We start from the raw sequence: 22508 nt of genomic DNA, 5'->3' as shown, positions 1-22508 counted from the left end.
ATATATGTTTTGCCATCAGCCCATTTTCTGTTTCTCCCTGGCTGGAAATCAGATGCTTGTCACATAGGGTCAGAGGCTTTGAGCCACATGGACCCTGAAACTTCATACACTGCTAGCAATAGGCCCCTCCCTCTGATGGCCGCACCCCCACGGACCAGCCAATCCGCTCGCAGAGGAGGAGGGAAGGGGCATGCCATGAAAATATTTTGAAATGGGAATACAATTTCAGAGAGAGATGGCCGTTCACTAGCGCCTTGGCAGGCTGGCCTCTGCTCCTCTGCCTCTCCTTACCAGGAAGTATTACTCCACAATGTGTGGAATGAGCAGCTGGAAGCTGCAGTTGTGGCCTGTAATCTTAACACTTTCCCTCTCTTTGCCCCTAATCCCCCCCTGCCTTCTACAGTGACCTCAGCATGAACAACCTCACCCTGCTGCCCACTGGCGCCCTGTCCAACCTCCACTTCCTGGAAGAACTGTGAGTATAACCAATGAAAGTTGGGTGATACCAAAGTCCCAGCAGGGGTGGCCAATTGGGCAACCCCATGTTCCTGAATCCTCCACACTGGAACCAGCAGAGTAACCTCTGGTAAACCCAAACGGGCTAACAAGTTTTGGCAGGCATCCAAAAGCACTAAATGTTAAAATTAGGAGCCACTCTCTAGCCTCATGAAAGAGATGGGTGGTGCCTTATGTGGGATTGGTTAAATGAAAGGCAGCATATTGTAATCGAGATTGGCTGGCTCACAATATCTGTGGTAATGTAAACCTGCAAGAGTGAATCCCAGGCAGGTGACACTGGCTCTATAGCTATGCAAAAAAATAAACTTTGCATATTGTAGGAACCTGCATCTCACAACATTGCTTATCGTCCAGCTTTGTGAGCCTGAACTCTTGATCTATGATTTTTGATGGAAAAACCTGGAGCTGATGTTGCAGCCCATGATGCCCCAGGAAGTTCGGAGCCACCGCTTGCAGATCTGACCAGGGGCTTTGAGGCGACTGTCACCGCGCTGAGTGTCTGGTCATTCAAACACTGTACCGAAATCTCCAGATCACTCGCTCACCTTCTGCAGCCTGTGTCACTTGTGGGAAAGTCAGTTTTGGTTCGGGGGAGGTGCCGTAGCCTGGGGGGCCGCATGTGGGCCCGCTCTCGGGAGATCCCAGCCGCGTCCTGCCCAAACAGCACATCCCTGTTCCCTTTGGGGGGAGCCACCGGTCCAAACCTTTACATCCTCCCTCTCCTAAAATCTATAAATAATTGGCCTGGAAAACGAAAGCGCAGGCATTTCTCCATGTTTAAGCGGTCAGGCGGCCAAAGGCCAGCATGTGAAGGGAAACAAGGAGGAGCGTCGTTTACTTCAGTTTCCCATGCATGCCGGGGGTATTAAGGGCGTGAAGCGTGGGGCAGTCGAGCATCACTGACTGGGAGTGAACGCCATGGAGTAGGATGAGTTTGCCAAGCAGCTGTTTGGGGTGCCCCCCCCTCCTTGCACCCCCATCCCCACCTCTCTAAGCTCAGTCAGATTCCTGCAGGGCTGCATGTTTACCTCCCGGCCTCAAGGCTGCGGGTCCCGTGGAAAGAAACGAGGGAGGCAGCAGTGGGCCCAGTATGAATGAAATAGCAGAACATCTGACGCATGAACATCTGACGCCCTTTTCGGGAGGGGCCCAGTTACATAAGACATCCTAATCCCCCCATCCCCTGAAACGACGCCCATATTGGCCTGCAAAGACTGTGTGGTATGGGGGGGTTGGGGGGAGGGAGGGGGTTGGGGTCTGGTTTCATTTTGGGGGGGAGCAAAAACCTTGAGCTCTGCAGTATCAGCAACAGGTTGCACACATCTGAGAAATTAAACCTAATTGCGTTTGTTTTTAAGCATAACAAAGTAATTTATTGCAAATTTCAGGACGAAAATATAGGTCTTGTAACATGTCTGTATAAGTGATGCCTTTTCCCGTAGCCCATTAGAATTTTGTTCGGCTGGCTCTTAATTACTTAATATAGTTAATTGCTTGCGTGGAGTTGGGACTTCCAAGTGTCAGACAGACCCTAACTTACATTTAAATTTATTTATTAAGCAGATACTTTTGTTGAAAGAGACATATATGTGAAGAAAACTTGGGTTACAGAGCAGGACTGAGCACCATCCTCGGGGGTTGGATAAAAGGGTGTGGTTTAGATCCATGGGATTCAAACCCACAACCTTCTGGAAACGGGTGCAGATCAGTGACGCACTGAGCTGCACACCACCATCCAGCTAGCCATGAAATACGCACAGAGCCAATATTAGTCTACATACTCTGCAGCGGGAAACATGGCATGGGGAGGTAACGTGCTGTTTTAAGATGTAACAGCACAGTTTCAGTCTCACAGGGAAACACTAAAAGACAGTAGGTGGCTGGTGTTAATGACGTGCTCTACCCCATATGGAACCGTTTTCAAGGTGCCCTTGTCTAACTGCGTGGCACTCGCTCTTTAGTTAAACCACTAATTATGAAATCTAATAACACTCTTTATTTACTCATTTACCGCAGAGCAACGAGCAGAAACACAGCACCCTTGCTGCGACCAGTCCGTTACGTTTTCTCGATCGCACGCTGCTGAGCGTGTGCCTCCCGAGGGGGGTGGGCTGCCTTTTTTCACCCGTTGGCCTTTGTCTTTCCATCAGACCCCTATGGCTCGCTGCCCCGGATTAAAAATCCAGACATGAGGGGCGGTTTGTGCCAGCTTATCTCGACAAACGTTTGTGGGGAGCCGAATGGACTGCAGCACCAGTAAGGACAATGCTGTGGTTGGCGTCTAAGCCCCCTTCTCAGAATTTCCTAAAGCCTGTCGTTTAGCTCTACATGGCTTGCTTGAGAAGCTATCAGTTATTAGAGGGATCAAATTGTTAGGTAGCTTTCTGGTTGGTTGAGTCTGACTTCCGCAGTAAACCATGTTTGCTACGGCGGGAGGGAATAAGCAGCGCCTCAAGGTCTCACTGGTCTTCTAGCTGGAATTCGGTCCTCGGGGCCCACAGACAGTCCCATCTATTTGCTACTTCCCAGCTCCCGCAAAAACGTGGACTGTTTGGCAGAGAGCTGGGAGGGAGCCAAAAACACGATGCTGTTGACGGTCCCCGAGGACCGGATTGGGAAACACTGGCGTAATGGAATCAGAAAGCTCAGATTCCTGCTGCTTTATTTACCGATTTTTTTTCTATGTTGACAATTAGAATGTTTTTTAATCCACATGTTTTATTCATCGCCTTTTACCGATTGTCGTGGGATGTTTTTTTTTCTTGCTTGATTCTTCACTGTCGGTAAATGGAGAGCACAGACTTTTCCAATTACCATGCCGCTGTGTGACTTTCACCAGTTCTTCACCAAGTCAAGCTCTCAGGCCAGAACAGGTCAGCCCTTTCCAGGATAGGTGAGAAGTCGAATGACCACGAGGACCCCGTGAACTGTATGCATAACCCGCCGCTCCCAAACCGGCCTCGCCCCCCCCCCATCGCTGCTGTTTGTTCCCGTTCCCAGCTTTCAGCACTGGTCCGCCACAAGTACCACTCAGGCGACAGAACGTAGGTGTGGGCCGACCCACGTCCCGGTGTCGTGAAGAATTTTGAGTCATGAAAATTTTTTCCACGGGAGCGAGGACGATCGCTGGAGGCTGCAAAGTGTCTGGGGAGGGCCGGTGCCTGAACAGCAATGACATCAGCTCCCTCTTCCACTCACTCTCCACATGGCGGGGTGTGCTGACCTGCGTTTCACCTTGAAGCATATGCCTGGTTCAGTAACGGGCACCGTCCGCCAGTTAAGGACACAGCAGTCTCCTGGACTAGACTCCATGGCTCCTGGATTATCTGCAGCTCTCTGCAGGGTTGTCCGTGAAAAATATGCTTGACTCACCTTCCCTTTGAAATGTATAAGAGGTAGGTGTTAGGGTGGCTTTGACACTGCGGCTCCCGGGATAGGCTCCGGGCTTGTCGTGACCCTGCTGGCCAATCGGGATGTAAGACGGATGGAGTTTATTTAGGGCCGCTCTCGCAGGACCGTGTCCCGCTCGCATTGTAAAGAGAAACCCAATACAGCCCTACGTTTGGCTGTGGTTGTGGTCAGCTTCCTGTTCACACCGGGCGATGGGATGGGGACAGCTCAGAGACGAGCAATGATACGGCGAACGGCCAAGTTGTTGTGGATCGTACATTTCGAGTATACACACATTTCTTGTCAAATTTACATGGTTAACAAGGGTAAACCTTACAGTGTTTATCCAGGGACTAACAAAGTCATGGACCTGACGTTGCAGATAGCCCTTTTACTGTTCTGCTGCCTTTTCCACTGCTATTAATCTGAGAAAACGTAACTGTCCCTTTATCAGAGAGACGTTGGTAGTGGGTGGGGGGGGGTTAGGATCTTTTCATCTGCTGGCACCTATTATTACGGCATCTGTATCGCCTCTCTTCACAGTCAAACGAGCTCCACATGACAAAAAAATGTATTGTGTTTTTTTTATTTTTGTTCTCTCTACCCTCTGCAGGCGTCTCGCAGGAAATGACCTGACCCACATCCCTAAAGGCACGTTCTTGGGCCTATACAACCTCAAAGTGCTGTAAGTGACCTGCAGCCCCCCCCCCCCCCCACCCCCAGGGGTCAATTGTCCCACAGTGAAGGTGCACTCCTGATCCCGTCGTCCATCACCCACCTCCCCAGAAAAAAAACGTTGGATCGAGATCTAATGATTTTTAATGGATCCTGAGTTTCTGGAAGTGCTCTTTTATGAAGGATCTTTACAGCAGTTACAACAAGTTCATCTCTGGAAAATAACTGGGAAGAAGTTTAATTTCTCACAGGAGGGAATGTGGAAATGGAAGAATTTTCAAGAACGAGTTGTGTAACAACAGAGGTAGTAGGGCTGAGTCTCAGGGCAGAGCTTGTCCTTGACATTGGCTTCTTAAGCTAAACAAACACTTGGGCAGGGGATGAATACAGTATTTGTGCAGTATTTGTAAATGTTCTGTGGTGCAGCTAAAGGGCTACCGTTGGCAGTGGGGTCCAGTGCAACTGGACTCTTCACGTTGATGTGTCAGAATCACGGCGCCAAACCGGGTGTCCTGACACAGGCCAAACCCCCATTCCCTCACTGATCACTGTCGTCAGTTCGGAGGACAGATTCTGCCCAAGATATATAATAATACCCATTAATATGATGATAGTGGACTGGAAGATGTAACTTTAGAGAGGAAAGGTTTTATCCCATTGAGGAATGCATCTGTCAATTTTGATTTGATTTCAGATTGAATTCTCACACTTGAATTGATGCCGTCAGGTTCATCAAGTGTAATGTTTGTACCCAGGGCCAAGTGCTGAATTGTTGTGGATCATTTTATTTTTTTTTTTTTTTTTTTTTTTTTTTTGGGGGGGGGGGGGGCTCTGAGCCCTCCCTACAGCACGAAATGCTGCTATTACAGGCAGAAACAGAAATTGACCCCCCCTACATTTTGGGGGTCCTGGGTTAGCATGTAAGATCGAGGTCTGCGGATGCACAAGGCCCAGAACTAAACTGATAACCCAGTAAAATGCTGAATGTTTGGTTGCAATTCCTACATGCTTCAATAATGAAAAAAAAAACCCTCATATCAAGACTGCAGAATAATCACTTACAGTCCCTCTCTGGTAGATTTCCTTTTTTTAATACTTACATGCACATGGTAAGATTAGAGGCACAATTTAATTTATCACCCGGCACAAAACCATCTGGCTTTTCATTGTGGCACTCGTAAAAGTAAATAAAACCGTGTTTGTGACGTGCAAAACAAACGCTGAAGTTACTCCGCAGCATAAAAGTAAATTTCCTGTGAAAGTGCCCCATTTTTTTCATCATGACATTCAACCACAGGAATATGGGGCGAGATATCAGCAGAGTTCCATTTCCTGTTGGGGGAGCCAGTTATTCCGTGGAAAACTGATAACTTTGATAGGAGCAGGACTGGTGCTGTTTAAATTGCTGTAGGCTCAGTCAGCAAGATTAAATATGGGAGCCATGTATTTTACAGACGCCTTTGTCATGGTTAGCACTGTTACCTCACATCTCTGGGACCCCCGGTCCCCGCTGTGGCTCCATGCATGTGCCGTTTGCATGTTTTCCTCATGTAGACATGGGGACGGGATACTCCGGTTTCCCCCGACGGTTTGAAGAACATGCTAAGATGAACTGGAGTTTCCAAATTGCCCATGGGTGTACACGTATGAGTGTGCTCGGCGATGGGTCGGCACCCCATCCTGGGTTGTTCCCTGCTTTGTGCCCATAGCCTCCAGGACAGGCTCTAGACTTCCATGACCCTGTATAGGACAAGCAGGTACAGAAAGCTGATGGATGGATGTATTACCACCCATACATTAAAGTCTTTCCTAAGATCTAAGACTTCTTACCAACCTCTTCCATAGTGAAATATTCAGTGATTTACTGGCATTTTGATATAAAAAAAAAAACATTATGCAATGTTCAAGTGACCTTATCTATGCTCTCAGAATTTGATAGACTTGCTTTACTTTTTCCATGTAATCAATTTTTAAATAGTAAGAACAAACAGAAAAGAGCTAGCCAAGGACTCGGAGGTGCAGTTAGCCAAAGGTAGCTGCTGGCTAATGAGGCTGTGGGACAAGGCCCTGCCTTTGTACCGATCTGTATCTATCACTCTATTGTTAGGACTGCTCAGAAATGGCGGGAAACGGCTAAAGCGCCGCAGCTGCCACTCAGCAGAAACATGCAGCCTGCTGCTACCTCACGCTAGGCCGGCCCTCTCAGAACCAGGCCACCTGTTGTCAAGCAAGCTCACCATTCTCTGATGCTTAACACGTTCTCACACAGTTAGAGATCTTCAGAGCTCCCCCACCAAACAAAATGATTAGTACCCATTTAGGTTGGCTCAGTGGGTACCACACTTGCCCCACACATCCAGGCTTTGGTGCTTTCATTCCCATGTTTGATGAGTTTACTGCCGTTTTGGGTGTGGTCCTGGGTGTGGCCCTGCCTTGTACCCCATGTTACCTGCAATAGGCTCCAGGCCGCCTGTGACCTGGCTCACAGAAGATGGATGGACAATACACGTTTAACTGTAGAGAAACACATCAATCATTGTAACATAATTCCCGGACTATCTGCTCAGATGGTCATCTCCATTATTACAACAGAGAAGCTCAGATCCTCAGGCATGGTCTCAAGAGGGAGATTGAGAGGCTTTGGTGCTCAGGTCTCAGAGGACAATGTTTTGTCCAATCACTGGACCCCCCCCCCCAGGATGGTCTACTCAGCCTCAACTTTTCCTTTGGCTGTTCTAGCAACTGCTCAACCTCCCACCAGCAGGTCTCCTTGGGAGACACCTCTTGGTTGTAGATGGCTCCCTTGCAAGCTCCCTACTTCCCCACCATAGACGCTGCAGTTTTAACGAGCATGTTAAGTGTATGTGCTCAGTGCTCTCCGGCTCTTATCCAGGGTAGCTCCCATATCTGCAAAGCCAAAGGTACAGTTGGAGCAAACAGTACTGGTTAAACAAAGGCACGAAAAATATGTGCGGCGAATCCTGCTGGATCGGCGTCGCATGGTTACTGATTTGCAAAGTTGGATGGAGGAGGGTGCCAAAAACAACATGCGACGTGGTCCCTCGCATTAGCTTGATACTGCGGACTAAAGATAGAGTTTGAGTTTGTCCAGTCACCGCAAAATATTTGTGCTGCTAAACTGAGACATTGCCTGTTTTGTCGGGGGAGGGGTGGTTGGTGTAAAGTCCTGCACCGTTGCAAGCCCTTGGTGCAAATTGCACGGCTTGCAGCTTAGGTGACCTGGTTATTCAGCTGGATGTTTGCTAAAGTGATTAGCTTTAAGTGTCCTGCCCAAGGGGACGGAGGGGGATCGGATCGGGCCCAGAATAGGGAATGCACCTTCGCAGTCACTGTGCTGCCCTGCTGCCCCCGTTGGCTGTAAGTGTGCGTGACGACATCTCCACCTGCTCTCCATTCCCCCCCACCCCGTCTCCACACAGAATGCTGCAGAACAACCACCTCCGGCAAGTCCCCAGCGAGGCCCTACAGAACCTGCGCTACCTCCAGTCTCTGTGAGTCCCTCAGGAATCTGATCACACTGGAATTGCATCGAGTAGGATGACAGTTACTTCCTGATTTTATCCCCCCCAGTCTTAAAGGAATCCCTGTGCTCAATGAGACTGTCAGCTTGGTATCGGCAGAATGACATCTCAACCCATTCAGCCCAGGAACTTTAAGTGGCCGGCTCTTTTAATTATCACATGAAATGAAGGACATGGGACATTGGGAGTGGGGGGCGGGGAAGGGGGAGGTAAAAATTGGAACAGAGTCCAAATCAATTTGGCTCTACAGAAAGCATACCTTTGATCAATGGAGAAAAAGAAGAAGCAGCGAGATAAGGCAGGTGAATGCAGATTGCCTTTCAGCACAGTTGAGCTGGAATCCACCCTTTCTTGCTTTTATTTTTTTTTCCAAACAAATGCTAAATATCAGCCTAAGATCACATTATTCCATGCACATTTTGTCCTTAGGTAGGTCAAGCGAACAGACTTGCTATTATTGTCGGGCCGGATCCGAACGCATGTACTACAGGGTTTCTCCAGCGATATGACAGCCTCTATTTGGGAGCCTTTGTCTCCTAAATGCGCCCCTCTGAATGAGGCCCCAGGAGCAGGGCGCCTCAGCGCTGAAGACGAGAAAGAGAGATATCAGGTAACCATTAATTTAGGACAGACTGTGTGGTCAGTGCAGGGAAGGAGAGGCCTGAGCGAGCGGATACTGTCACAGGTGCCGGCAGGTGGAGGACGAATGTGTCAATTGCTGCTTATGCCCTTCGGACTAATCAGAGCTCCAAATTTAAAAGCATGAATAAGTTTGTAATTCATCGGACACAGTATTTTCTTTTTGTTTTGTGGGTTTTCATACTCATTTTTAACCATTTGATTGGGTACTTGTCTTTGCTTTAGGTTTCATCAATAACATAATATGTGTGATGCGTACTAGAGATGCTATCAGACAGAAGTACCCCCACAGAGGCTCAGAGAAAGCGCTAAAGTCGACAGGGTATTGCAGCAGCCCCAGGCAGGCATGACAAAACTGCCTTTGAGCTGTGTGAGGAGCCAGTAGATTGCAAGATAAGACTGGCCGTTAACGGAGTGCGATATAAACCCCACAAAGGAGGGGGGGGGGAGCAATGGGAGCAGTGCTGAAAGGGCAAGCAATACGTGCCAGGCAGAGATGTTTCAGGGACAATTTTCTGAACATGAGTGACTGGGATTGGGGGGGGTGCTCAGGACCCACCAGGTAGGTCTTATTGTAATTTAGAGAAATATGATCGGGACAATCAGAATGGGGAACAGTGAACGCCAATTCGACAGCAAAGTGTCGAGTCTGTGGGGCCACTTCATAACGATGTGTCCTTTAGGGCTCGCTGAACCTCGACGCCTCTGGGAGACGGACCTTTTCCTGGTGGAGGCCTGCCACCCTTGCTGGCAGAAATCAGGTGTCACCTGCCAGGCACTGGCAGTGATTGGCGTGACGCCATGCCCACATTTCTCATTAATTTACCATTATTAACGTTTTTTTTTTCTCGCTTATGTCAGCAGGTGTGCAGTACATGTACAGGCAAAAAAAAAACACCAGTGAGTAGAATTTAGAAAACCACAAATTAAATTTTCCATCTCATTTATAAATGAGCTATGTGGTTAACAATTTCAGGGTGTCTCCCACCATACCGCACAAACGCAAACAAACACATACACACACACATCTGTCCTGGACGACTTTTCAGGCCCCTAATCATCCCCATTGGACTGCTCTTGGCCCCTTTTGCAGCCTATTTGTCCATCTTATCATGTCATCACCAGCAGATTGTTTGATATGTCTGCTGTGGCCCAGGCCGGGTGCAGGGGCCCAAGTTAAACAAAGATGGCAGCTGTTTACTAGTGCCAGTCTGAAGTTCACACGCTGGACAGGAAGCTCGTGCTCGCTCACAAACACGCTCGTGACGCCGCTGCCAGGACTGTGTCAAACAGCTATGTCCCTAAAGCAAATGTCAACACGAGAAATTAAGAAAATTACTACCATGCAGTCAAGGAATGCACAGACCTCCCTGATCGGAGATGTCCCGCATCCTGCGCCCCCCCACCGCTACGAAATTTACATTTAGGAAATGAGAACTGTCTGCGAATTTTCTAAAAATGATTCTGTATTGAATATCCTCCTTTATTTATGAAACACGCAGGTTACAGAAGGACATGAGTGTGCAGATTGAAGCGACCAGCTTGCGAATGGGGTGTGAACGAGGCCAAGCTGTGTGGTCCAAATCAACACTCATAAACAGTTGGAGTACGGTCGCGATGATAGTGGCTCAGGTTACAGCGCTTCCCGGTGCGTCCCACACTTGATGAAAATGGGGCTCACATCATTCCCAAACATCCCCCCCCCCCACCATCGCTACCACCACAGTCAGGCAGACGTTCCTGTCCCATGGGAAGTTTGATTAGATGAAGAGGAAGTAGCCAGTTCCACTTGGACCACCTGGTGAGCAGGGGCGTATGCAGGGGAGTGCCGCAGGGGCACTGGCCCAGCTGAAAGCTGATTGGTCCCTGGAGTGCCCTCTGCCAGTCACTCACTGATTCAAAACTTATCATTGGCTGATGATAAAGTTGCCCTCTCTGTATGTATTGTGGCCCTTCTAGAATTGCCCTCACTGGTGGGCAGGAGGATCAGAAGCCAGGTAGATCCGTGTCGCTGAGAGTGGAACGTTTGTATTTCTATTAACGTGTTGATGGAGGGATATAAATAAAGAAGAAGGTGACTCCCAGCATGGAGCACAAATGACACACCGGCAAACTGCAGCGTGCGCCCGAACGTGCCTGTCTGTACTGTGAGCCGTGGGCCCGAACGTGCCTGTCTGTACTGTGAGCCGTGGGCCCGAACGTGCCTGTCTGTACTGTGAGCCGTGCGCCCGAACGTGCCTGTCTGTACTGTGAGCCGTGCGCCCGAACGTGCCTGCCTGTACTGTGAGCCGTGCGCCCGAACGTGCCTGCCTGTACTGTGAGCCGTGCGCCCGAACGTGCCTGTCTGTACTGTGAGCCGTGCGCCCGAACGTGCCTGTCTGTACTGTGAGCCGTGCGCCCGAACGTGCCTGTCTGTACTGTGAGCCGTGCGCCCGAACGTGCCTGTCTGTACTGTGAGCCGTGCGCCCGAACGTGCCTGTCTGTACTGTGAGCCGTGCGCCCGAACGTGCCTGTCTGTACTGTGAGCCGTGGGCCCGAACGTGCCTGCCTGTACTGTGAGCCGTGCGCCCGAACGTGCCTGCCTGTACTGTGAGCCGTGCGCCCGAACGTGCCTGCCTGTACTGTGAGCCGTGCGCCCGAACGTGCCTGTCTGTACTGTGAGCCGTGCGCCCGAACGTGCCTGTCTGTACTGTGAGCCGTGCGCCCGAACGTGCCTGTCTGTACTGTGAGCTGTGGGCCCGTTACTCCCGCCAGATTTATCTACAGGGAACAATGGCAGTGATGCAATGCAGCTGGCGAGGACGGAGGAAGGGCACCGTGCTTTGCCTGAATCTGTCTTTTCACTCGAGTGCACCCCCACATCCTAGCCTCACCCCCCGCCCCCGCCCTCATCATCAATGGTTCCCAGACACTCTACCTAATTTAGGCTCCTGTGCTGATGTTCCATTCAGCACAGACAAAGCCGCCAAGCAGCAGTGACACTTGGAGTCCGTCTCCAAACCACTTAAGCTGGGGCTGCTGCACTTTTATCTGTCCACCGCTTCAAAGGTCCTTTCTTACTAATGTGCCGCGGCCGCTCTTCCCGCACAGAGGAACGACGCTTTCTTGTAAACGCCCGGAGTAAATTTTAATTAAATATCTTTGTACGCAAAATAATAAGGAAACATTTTTTGAAGAAGAAGAAGAAGAACAACAAATTTGATTTATTTTCGGTTGCGCGTCAGTCACTCACAGAAAGGCACTTCAACTTCTGGATTTTTAATATTATTATGACACCGAAACCGAAAGTAATGTTGGGAGAAGAGGACAAGTGATGTTAATTTCAAAAGCCCTGTCAGACCCAATCCCGGAGCACAGGCGGGACATGGCACTTCTTCTACCCCACCCAACTCATAAACTCCCTTCATGCAGCCTACACCAGAATGCCCTGCACTGTGACCACCTCTGCTCACATGTGCTGGGATCCATGTCCAAGGCCTGATGTTTCCTTCAGCACCGAAGTGTGAAACCAAACGTAACAGGCTATGCTCAGATTGATCCTGCTTTCTTAACTACAGAATGGCAGAAGATTTAACTGGCCTGGCAGGACCTATTATCCACTTGCATTTGCAGTACTTCCTGCTCCTGGTATTTGGCCGAACCTCCTGATAGTGGTTTCATACCATCAGCCCTCTGCCTCAGCTGGGGATTCGATTTCAGGGGCTGGTAGCTATCATTCTAGTGGCCTGATTCTCACCCTGTACTTCGATCACATGGGATCCTCCACTATTTGACGCGAACCACTGATGGCGTAAGTGCCTGTCGTGCTCCCTGTCCAGGTTTAAATTCACCTGGCTGTAATAATATCCAGTATGAAGATGTCCAGACACGAAACTAAAGAGTCGGTTTCTTGGACGACTCCTTTGGGATTTTAGTGTTTCCAGAATGGCATTTATGTTGAGCTGTGCTTCTTGATGTCTTTGTGGAGAAAAGCATAGTTCCAGCAGGAGGGAGCAGTCCACATCTGTGGCTGATGAAGCCAACCAGAGTTGCATGGGTAGGGTTTCTTTTGGGTTAGCTTCATATGCCCCCAATGAATCTGAATGAGCCCCCAATGATTTGTTTGGCTCAGACATTTTAACAACCGTGCTTCCAGTTTGAGAATTCCATACATCACAACAGTCTGATTCCAAGGCCGTGTTTCCAAAAAAACCTTCATAGTGCTAAACTCATCATAACTTCAGAGCAAGAGAATTCAACATGATGACCTTTGGGCAAATTAGGTCCCAGGGCTAAGACCCAGATGTCTTAAGATCCTAGGAATCCCCGTGGTAACTTGATTTTTGACATTGCAAATTAGATTGTTCCTTCATAACCCTTCAGTGGAGTCCAATAAGTGTAAGCTGCTGGTGTAAGGTTGCCGGGACACAGGGCAACTTCTTGAGCAATGTTGCTTGGCAATGATTTTGACCAGTGTTGCTCTGGCACCTTCCCAATGAAATTGGGCAACAACGTTCTGTTTGTAAAACTTTGATTGGCAGTGGGCAATTTTTTGCGATAATCCAGATCCCGATGGGTTGCCCTTTGTCTCACTTGATTGGCAACATCGCTGAAAAAGTTGTGCTGTGTGTAATCATCTAGAGTGTGTAATCATCAAGTCTTGAGTTGGAGGACATTCATTAACCTGAAATACCATCTGCTTAAACTGTTTTCTCTGTCTTCCAGTCGCCTGGATGCCAACCACATCTACAACGTGCCCCCAAAGTGCTTCGAGGGCTTGGTGTCTCTGCGCCACCTGTGGCTGGATGATAATGCCCTGACGGAGGTGCCCGTGCAGGCTCTGAGCGGCCTGTCCTCCCTGCAGGCCATGACCCTTGCCCTCAACAAGATCAGCCACATCCCTGACCACGCCTTCTCCAACCTCTCCAGCCTGGTCGTCCTGTGAGTGCTCCTGGTTCATTCACCAAAGGGTCGCGGTGGACAACGGGGTGAGGTAGACTGAAAGAACGTATGGGACAAAATGTTCCAAAGACGACGGTGGTTACACTTTATCATGGTTTCCTGATGCAACAGCTTTTTCCTTCACCAATGAGGCCAAAATCAGGATATTTCTATAAAGGAGTTCCCTTGGCAAGCAAATCCAATGATCCAAGACTCCCACTGACATAACAGCCTTTGAATTATATTGTTAAGCTGACAGGCTGAATCTTTATGGATTTATTCACATTTATTTTTTCCTAATACTGGCTCCAGGTGAGGCTTGAATAACTCCTGTCATATACTGGGCTTTTACCTTATTAGATTCTGGAGTACACTATGGTCTGCCATAGAAGATCTGTTCAAACTCACAGTAGGTCCTCCTCTCAGCTGCTATGGAAGATTAAGATCTGTGACGGATTAAGACTCTTTCCAGTAGTCTGTGGTCCCATTACCAGTGCAAGTGCTGGGATTAAGGCTCAAAGTAATGTGGGGCTACTGACATCGGAGTTTGATGCTAGGGGTTGATGGGATAGGTGAGTCCTCCCCGAGGTTCACTGTTCCTCGACACGCCGGGGGAGTGTCAGAGAGCTTCCTGGGTGTCCTTGCTCTGGAGGAACCCCAGGGACCTCAGGTGCTCTGACTGGAAAGTTACTCCTTGCAATGTAGCTTTCCATTCTTGGGCCGTAGCAAGCTGTCCCATAAGGATTTACGATGCTTTCACCATCTTAAGTGTGACAAAACATGACAAAGTGTCCACTCAGCTCCACAGCAGGCAGAAATCAACCTAGATTGCTGTCAGCCGGGCCCATGTATCACTGCATTCTCGGAACAGTGGAATGTTGGGTCATAGCACAGTTGAGCTGAAAATAAGACTGTTTTCACGCCGCTTTAATTACACTATTAGACATATAGAGATTAGGAATTACACATCAATTTTCTTCTGGATATTTATCTAGTGGTAATTTTGAGTAATCAGTGTGAAATGAAAAGTGTTTAATTTTCACTGTGTACAACCCTTAATAATCTACAAATCTGTGGCTCCACCTTAGGGTCTGTGCCCCATTCCAGTCTCTAATTGCAATGGAAAAGCAAATAAATCGTCTCCCTTTGGCCCCCTGCTTTATTGGCAGGATAGTGGAAAAAAACTACATCATTTTCTCTTTCTCCTTTTTGCATATTTTATTTTATTCTATTTGTTATAATAAACATTGATCATAATGGTTAAGTGTAAGTCATAATACAATTTAAAAAATTATTAGGAAAGTGTAATAGTTCTCTTTGAAATATCTTAGCCAGGTTGCCATAGCACGAGGTTTTGCTTTCTGTTGATCATATTCAGATTTGTGTGATTAATTGCCCTGCGCATCTACAGATGTTGGATTTTTCCATCCAAAATCACTCACAAGTGCCCCTCTCGTCTGTAACTCTGCAGTGGGAGGAATGTTTTTCTAGTTTGTTTCCCTCTGGGCCATCCAATGCTGACATGTGCTGTACGGCGGGAGTGACGAGCATAGAATGATTGCTCCTGGTGTGGCGTGAAGGATGCCTTCCCCTCTCTCCCTCTGTCTTTTTTTCTGCCTCTCACTCTCAGCCAATCAGGAGTGTTTGCCAGGCCCTCAGTGTTCAGCCAATCAGGAGTGTTCGCCGGGACCTCTATGCTCAGCCAATCAGAAGTGCTCGCCAGGCCCTCTGTGCACATTGTGTGCGCCTGACTGTTCTCTTCATGTGTCTCTGCAGGCATCTCCATAACAATAGAGTCCGCTCCCTGGGAAAGAAATGCTTTGACGGGCTCCAGAGCCTGGAGACTTTGTGAGTTGACCTCCGACTTGTTTAAATTTGAAACGTTTTCATTAAAATTCAGAAAGTGGCATAAAAAATGTTACCTCCCCAAGCAAGCAAAGGAAGGGATTTTGCCTTGCGTAGCCAAAATAGCCAACAGGTATTATGTTATTAGGCTTCATGAACTCATTGATGTAGGTCAACATTTATATTCAGCTGGGGGGGGGATACTTTAAAGACACGGATCACGTGGTGTGTTTGGTGGGATAGAGGAGAGATACGTTTTTTTTTCTCAGTGTTGTTTTCAGCTGGTCACGTAACAGAAGTGGGATTGTCACATGATAAAAGCCGTTTTGTAAACTAATAATATCAAAGTTAAATGTGTGTAATTTGCCTGTTATGTCACACAGAACAGAAAGTGTTTATGAGAAAATGAACAAATGTGGCTCAAGGCACAGAAAGGGGGGGGGATATTCACCTCCTGCCTGCCCCCCACACTGTGTCCCACTAATGGGACCAGATGACTGGACAGGGGCAACATATTCAGCACAGGGAGGGGGGTGTCCCAGCCCAGCAGGTGGCGGGAGGGCAGGGGGAAGGTAGGGGGCAATCACATACGTCATCTTTGTGAAGGAGAATTGTTTTAAATGACCTTACAGCATATAAGCCAGTATATCAAATTATCGTTCATATTGCCTTTAAAATTTAGTTTCTAAGGTCTTCAATGAAATTTTTTAAACAGAAAAGTCAAACACACAGGAATTACTGAATTCCATGTGAATATTCATCTGTTATTTTACAGATATTAAACTGAGAGATAGTTCAAAAGAATAATGTTTTAGTGGATGCTTATTCCTGCTATTTTGCATAAAAATTATAAACATAAAAAATAAACATAGTTTCGCATACAGTCCTTGCATGACAGGTTACATTGTGAGAATGACAGGTTACATTGTGAGAAGTACCTCTTCTGAGGTTGCAATATTACCCAAATGAATCACTGAAGCTTCAAAGCTTAAACATGCAGGAGTTCCCCGCTATGAGAAGCTCGTTCAGTTAATGTTGATCTTAGTGTGTGGCCCTGGCTTTTATAATACATGTATAATATCTTATAATATCTGTAATTACTGCGTGTTTTCTAAATATTTTCACTGTGATATGAAAACAACCTTCAGGGAAGGCTGTAACAATTCATTCGTCCAAAGAATGAGCTTCGTAAACATCTGAAAGAATATTTGTCTTATATTTCATGGGGCAGATCGCACATAAACCTTGAAATTGCCCCCTGAATAAACTCCCGTCTTCTCCGCCTGAGACTAACGCTGTTCTCTCGCCGTGATTACCCTTCGCCCGTTTTGACATTGTGGGAGTTTCTTAGGCGTCCTGGCCTGTGCCTGATAGGCCACCTGCGCCTTGGAGAGGGATCACTGTGCGTAATTGAAAGCATGTGAGGCCCAAGAAAATAGCCCCACATACGAAAAGCAGGCAGGGCAGGAGCCGCAGGCCAGGCTCAGCAAAGGAAGGACTTATATAATAAGTGTTGCCTGGGAAGTTTGCGAGCCTCTGCGTGATATTTTATATAACCTTATGAAAGAGTCGTGATGCTCAAAAATTCAATTCCTGATCCAATTTTCATTATATCCAGCTTGATCTAGTTTGACCCGGTTTGACTGGCTGTTGGAAAGGTGTCATTTAATTGGGGTAGCTTGTTGTTCTGGATGTTCATTATGGGATACATCCTTTCCCTGTGCGTCATATCCCATTCCCACCCTTGGCACCATCAGCTTCTTAGAAAACAAAGTCCCCAGTCCCGGTCCTGTAAAAAGAGGGAAACACGACTGTCACGTTTCCTTGTCTGACCTCTCCAGCTCATCAAGTTCAGGGTCATCCCGGAAATGGGATGGGGGGGGGGGGTGCATGACATTCCACGACTTCAGCAAATCGATGACTGGCTTGGCTCAGGATTCCACTGTTTACAGACAGGAAGGCAGCCTTGTGAGAACCTCTGCATTGTTTACCCGGAGGGAGCCAGGGAGGAAGAGTTAATTCACACGGAGGTTTCTCAATGCCTTCCTAAGGAAAGTGAATTGCACTGGATTATTTACAGTTAGCCGTGCACTAACTCTGACTAACTGAGGGAGAGGAACTTCCCCAGCTCTTTTCCTGTTTTGGTACTCATGTTTTGTTTAAGTTACTTCCTCTATCAAACTCTAGTTAGACACTCTGGGTAATTGAGCTGGGGGAAAAACCAGGATGCGAATACGCATGAGAAGCAGGGGCAAATTAAGACTCGGCAATGTTCTGACTTTCAACAAATCCCGAAGAAAACACTGTAGCATATTATTACCATTCATTAATTCATTCATTTTCCATTCCACCCCTTGGGTTGAGGATCCAGGTCCATCGCTAACATTTTTGGCTGAAACAATAATTAGAATCATGCTTGCGATGTAATTATGAGCATTATGCATTTTAATAATAAACAAACGACTTGCAATATTATCCCAGCTGTATCTGCAAACCATTACGTTAATGACTTCATATTTATATATTTATGATTGATCAGCGTTCTGTAATGAGGCTGCTAATTTTGTGCAGAAGTGTGGAAAGATGACTCAGCTTTTATGTCTCGCAGGGATTTAAACTACAACAACCTGGACGAATTTCCTGTTGCGATCAAAGCCCTGTCCAACCTGAAGGAGCTGTAAGTCCTCACGCTGTTTCTGATCGGCACCGGTCGATGCCATGTCAGCAACCTCCGTCACATGGCTGACGTTACATCATCTTCTATCTGTTTACAGGGGGTTTCACAGCAACAACATCAGGTCCATTCCGGAGCATGCCTTCACTGGAAACCCCTCTCTCCTGACAATGTAGGTCTTCCTCTAAAATGCTGAAACTGATTGGCAAAAACAAATAGGTAGCAACCGAAAGTTCCCCAATTCAACATTAACCTAAGAATTAGCAACATGTTTATGACTTTTCTAATATTTTATAATAGTTAACTAATATCTTTAGTGACAATTGTGGTATAAGTTATTATCATGTATGTCAGTTTGAATTATGCATGTCTGAGGTAGAAACCATTGTAAAAAAGTACCTGAAAAACATACTTAAGTAACAGCAGTGATACTTTACTAGGAACATGACCACCCATTAAAATACTACTTAAGCAAAAATCTTAAAGTATGTTATATTTAAAAAAGATATTTTCTGTAGCTGCCCTTCCTTTGCTGCCTTCTATTGCTGCTGGTACAATTTTAGTGTCATTTCTCTCTAGATAAAATCAGGCATAGACCTTATTTTGCTGCCACTAAGCAACATTGGTCTTGATGCAGTTTGTCTCAAAATGAAAAGAGTTCCAAACCTTCTATCAAAACTACCTGTGACATTTGAAAAAGATCCAACAAGTACTTTTTGAGTTATCACATTAACAAGATCAAGTGTTTGAAGCTACTTTACTCCTTGCTATTACTATGACGTAATTATCTAATTTTGGTGCGATTTGCATCAAAATTGGACACCTTCCAAGTCTTCACTCATAAAAGGTGTCTGAAAAATCTTGAAATAGAGCTGTAAAATACTTGTGGAGTTATTGTGCTAATGAGATAAGTGTCTGTGGCATAATTAGTTGGTCATAACAAAATGTATCGAATAACAACTGTTCTCAATAGAAGTACATTACAGTAAAAAATCAGAACTTCTTTATTCTTGTAATTGAGCAAAAAGTGAATATTGCTAATAATAACAGTTGAAGTACAAAGTTTCCAACAAAATGCTAAAGTACAGTAACAGAATACAGTTACTCAAGTACGACACACCACTGGGTAATTCACATATTTTGTTACGCGACTTTTGGCTGGAACAAGAGCATACTGATTTCATGTTTTGGTGCTGCAGCATGGAGTTTAATAAAAATCAGAGGAATAGTCTGGAATGAATGTGGCCTTTTGTAATTTCCTGGCCATTATGACAGTTGTAACTTTTCCATACTTCGCTCTTGTGGATCTCTGGTCTGGATAAACATACCTATCCCCTTGGTGGTTCCTAGTACTACCAGTTCCTGCCCCACAGGCAGCTGCCTGTCCTCTGATCGCTGTAAGAACAGCCCCTTCCTTGGTTTAGTGCTCTCCGAGGTGCTGTAATGGATTTGAAATTTACTTCCACCAGCTCCGAGTTTGTTGCGACATGGAAACTCACCGTCTGCCAGCATCTGTGCGTCAGTAAAGAGAAAACTTTGTTCTTCGCAAAATCCTGTCACCTGAACCCAGCTATTGATACAATCTGATCACCGATTGGTTTCTCCTCCAAGGCCTGCAGTTTAATGACCTCCTCAGAAATCGCACCAGCCCTCAGGGAATGAAGGATACATAATTTTACACCTTGTTGTATTTTGAACAGATTCTTCTATGACAACCCTATCCAGTTCGTTGGCAAGTCGGCCTTCCAGCACCTGCCCGAGCTGCGAACGCTGTGAGTTTTAGAATCTGACTTCCATTTCTTTACTTTTTCCTCTCCTTCCTTGTCCTCTTCGGTGAGCATGTGAGACTCTCATCTCTCAGTTCACTTTCTCCCTTCTCCCTTTGTGCATGTCTAGGTCTCTTAATGGAGCCACAGAGATCACAGAATTTCCAGACCTTACAGGCACCACGAGTCTGGAAAGCTTGTAAGTCTTCTCTGTGGTCCGTAACAGGCTGGTCCTTGTCGCTTCTACGGCCTTCAGAAACATAACCCAGAAATGCTGTGGTATCACACAAACGTCTGGCAATATTTTGAGCATGAATATAAAATAGTATATTCCAGATTAGGGGTTTCCAACTCTTTGATGACCACAGACTGGTATACTCGCAAAAATTTCATGGACCGGTTAAACTTGAGAGCGATAAAATTACCCAAGCAAGGGTTGGGAGCCTCTATTCTCGGTTAATATTTACAGCACATGAAAAAGATACTGATTATATCGTAAATATTTATAATGAGTAAAATAGGAAGTGCACTTATTTTTGTATTATAATGATTTTATAATGATCTCCAAAGGACCATTACTGGGGCACGGATAGGAGCACTGCCCAGCACCGTGTGTGACCAGCTACGCAACCTGCAAGTGCTGTGAGTGTCCTTCTTACCCTCCTGTCCTCACACTACAGTGATCATACCACCGTCAGATGACTGATTTCAGCTATGAAACACACACATACATGCGACAAAAATAATAATATTTATTATTGTTATTATTATTATTAATAATAATAATAATAATAATGATAATAACAATGTAACGGTACACCAAAATCACCTCAATTTTGAAGTCACGATTTGGTACAGCAGGACTACTAAAATAATAAAGTTTATTTTAAAAAATAAATTAAGGTGCACGTTAAAAAAAATAACTGTACCCAATCTGTACTGTATTCAAATTAGCATCTTTCAGCTTCATATTTGAACTGTGCAACACAAATACTGTCTCAAAAAATGCCAAAGTATAACACAATAAATATCCATTATGGTGCAGCATTTAAAAAATATTGTACCTGTGCTGTACTCGTATTCACATTAATAGCTTTCAGCATCGCGTTAGGGAGTATGTGCTTCATCTCGGGCCCTTTCCGAATGCTGCTCGGGGGAAGTACACAGACACACAGACACACAAACACACAGACACACAAACACACAAAAGTCCAGCATCTGCTACATTTGTTCGGTACGTGTGTGTGCTGAACCGAAAATCTTTGGTACGAACATGCGTACCATTACACATCCATATATGTGTGTGCATGTGTGTGTTTGTGTAAATATATATTATCCATCCATCCATTTTCCAAACCGCTTATCCTACTGGGCCGCGGGGGGTCCGGAGCCTATCCCGGAAACAATGGGCACGAGGCAGGGAACAACCCAGGATGGGGGGCCAGCCCATCGCAGGGCACACTCACACACCATTCACTCACGCATGCACACCTACAGACAATTTAGCAAGTCCAGTTAGCCTCAGCATGCTTTTGGACTGTGGGGGGAAACCAGAGTACCTGGAGGAAACCCCACGAGGACCCCATCCGGGTCCCAGAGGTGTGAGGCAACAGTGCTAACCACTGCAGCACCATGCCGCCCTTATCTATAATTATATATAGAATTATATATATATAAATTGCTGCACAAGATGGACCATTTCCAAGTTCAAATATATATGACTAATTCAGACAGTTATAAAATGATGGCAAAATAAGAAGTGACCTGATGGGTATCTTAAGTAAATATAAGGTCTGACTGCAACCATGCAGACGTCACATGGATGTTTTTTCAGGGATCTTTCCTTCAACCTCATCCAGCATCTCCCCAGCTTCAGTGGATGTGTGAAGATCCAGAGAATGTAAGTTGGGGGAGTCTTGGGAGGGAGCAAACATGTATGGAGAACATCACCCAAACGCTCTACCCAACCATGTTTCTACATTTCTGTCTCTCTGTTGCCTCCCTGCAGTGACCTTCACCACAACAAAATCCAAGAAGTATTAGTGGACACATTTCAGGAGCTAATGGCTCTCAGGTCCCTGTAAGTACCCTCAACATCCCCCCCTGCCCTTGGAGGCGACTCCCATGATGCCCCCGTCAATGCAAGGTCATCAGATGGGTCAGGAGAATGACCTTTTAGCTAAAAATGTGTTGAATGGGCTAATTTCAGAAGTGTTGCTCCTCTAATTTTTTTTTGCCGGAAGACTAATGCAATCACAGGACACAGATGGAGTTTAGTTTTTGAATTATTGGTGACATTTTGGTTTCTGAACATTAGAGGGTTGTTTTTTTGCTGCAGGGAAAGAGGTTGTCTTGTAGGAAGCTTTCACAGAGGAACCAGTTCAGCAGGAATGAAAGTGAGACCTCATAACCCAGCCTTCCCAGAAGTCCACGTAAAAAACGCAAACAGGCCCCACTTCTTGGGCCCACACCTGCCAAACCTGGCCTTGCTAGAAATACGTCAAGAGAATTCCCGCTACACTTTTTTTTTCCTGACCC

The 22508-nt window shown here is 46.5% G+C and overlaps 1 protein-coding gene across 2 annotated transcripts in view; it reads left to right on the top strand.

The window, feature by feature from the left end:
• The window catches only part of LOC125748760 (leucine-rich repeat-containing G-protein coupled receptor 5-like), a 51012-nt gene that overhangs the window by 22662 nt on the left and 5842 nt on the right, over positions 1–22508 (top strand). For both annotated transcript variants that reach the window (XM_049025311.1, XM_049025300.1), the window contains exons 2-13: positions 404–475; positions 4523–4594; positions 8025–8096; positions 13470–13685; positions 15462–15533; positions 18139–18207; positions 18305–18376; positions 19905–19976; positions 20101–20169; positions 20541–20612; positions 21805–21870; positions 21979–22050. In XM_049025311.1, the coding sequence (XP_048881268.1) occupies positions 404–475; positions 4523–4594; positions 8025–8096; positions 13470–13685; positions 15462–15533; positions 18139–18207; positions 18305–18376; positions 19905–19976; positions 20101–20169; positions 20541–20612; positions 21805–21870; positions 21979–22050 (996 nt within the window). The remainder of the gene's footprint in view (positions 1–403; positions 476–4522; positions 4595–8024; positions 8097–13469; positions 13686–15461; positions 15534–18138; positions 18208–18304; positions 18377–19904; positions 19977–20100; positions 20170–20540; positions 20613–21804; positions 21871–21978; positions 22051–22508) is intronic.

This window comes from Brienomyrus brachyistius, chromosome 1, assembly GCF_023856365.1.
Source record: "Brienomyrus brachyistius isolate T26 chromosome 1, BBRACH_0.4, whole genome shotgun sequence".
NCBI lineage: Eukaryota > Metazoa > Chordata > Actinopteri > Osteoglossiformes > Mormyridae > Brienomyrus > Brienomyrus brachyistius.
This window is presented reverse-complemented; position numbering and strand designations above follow the sequence as displayed.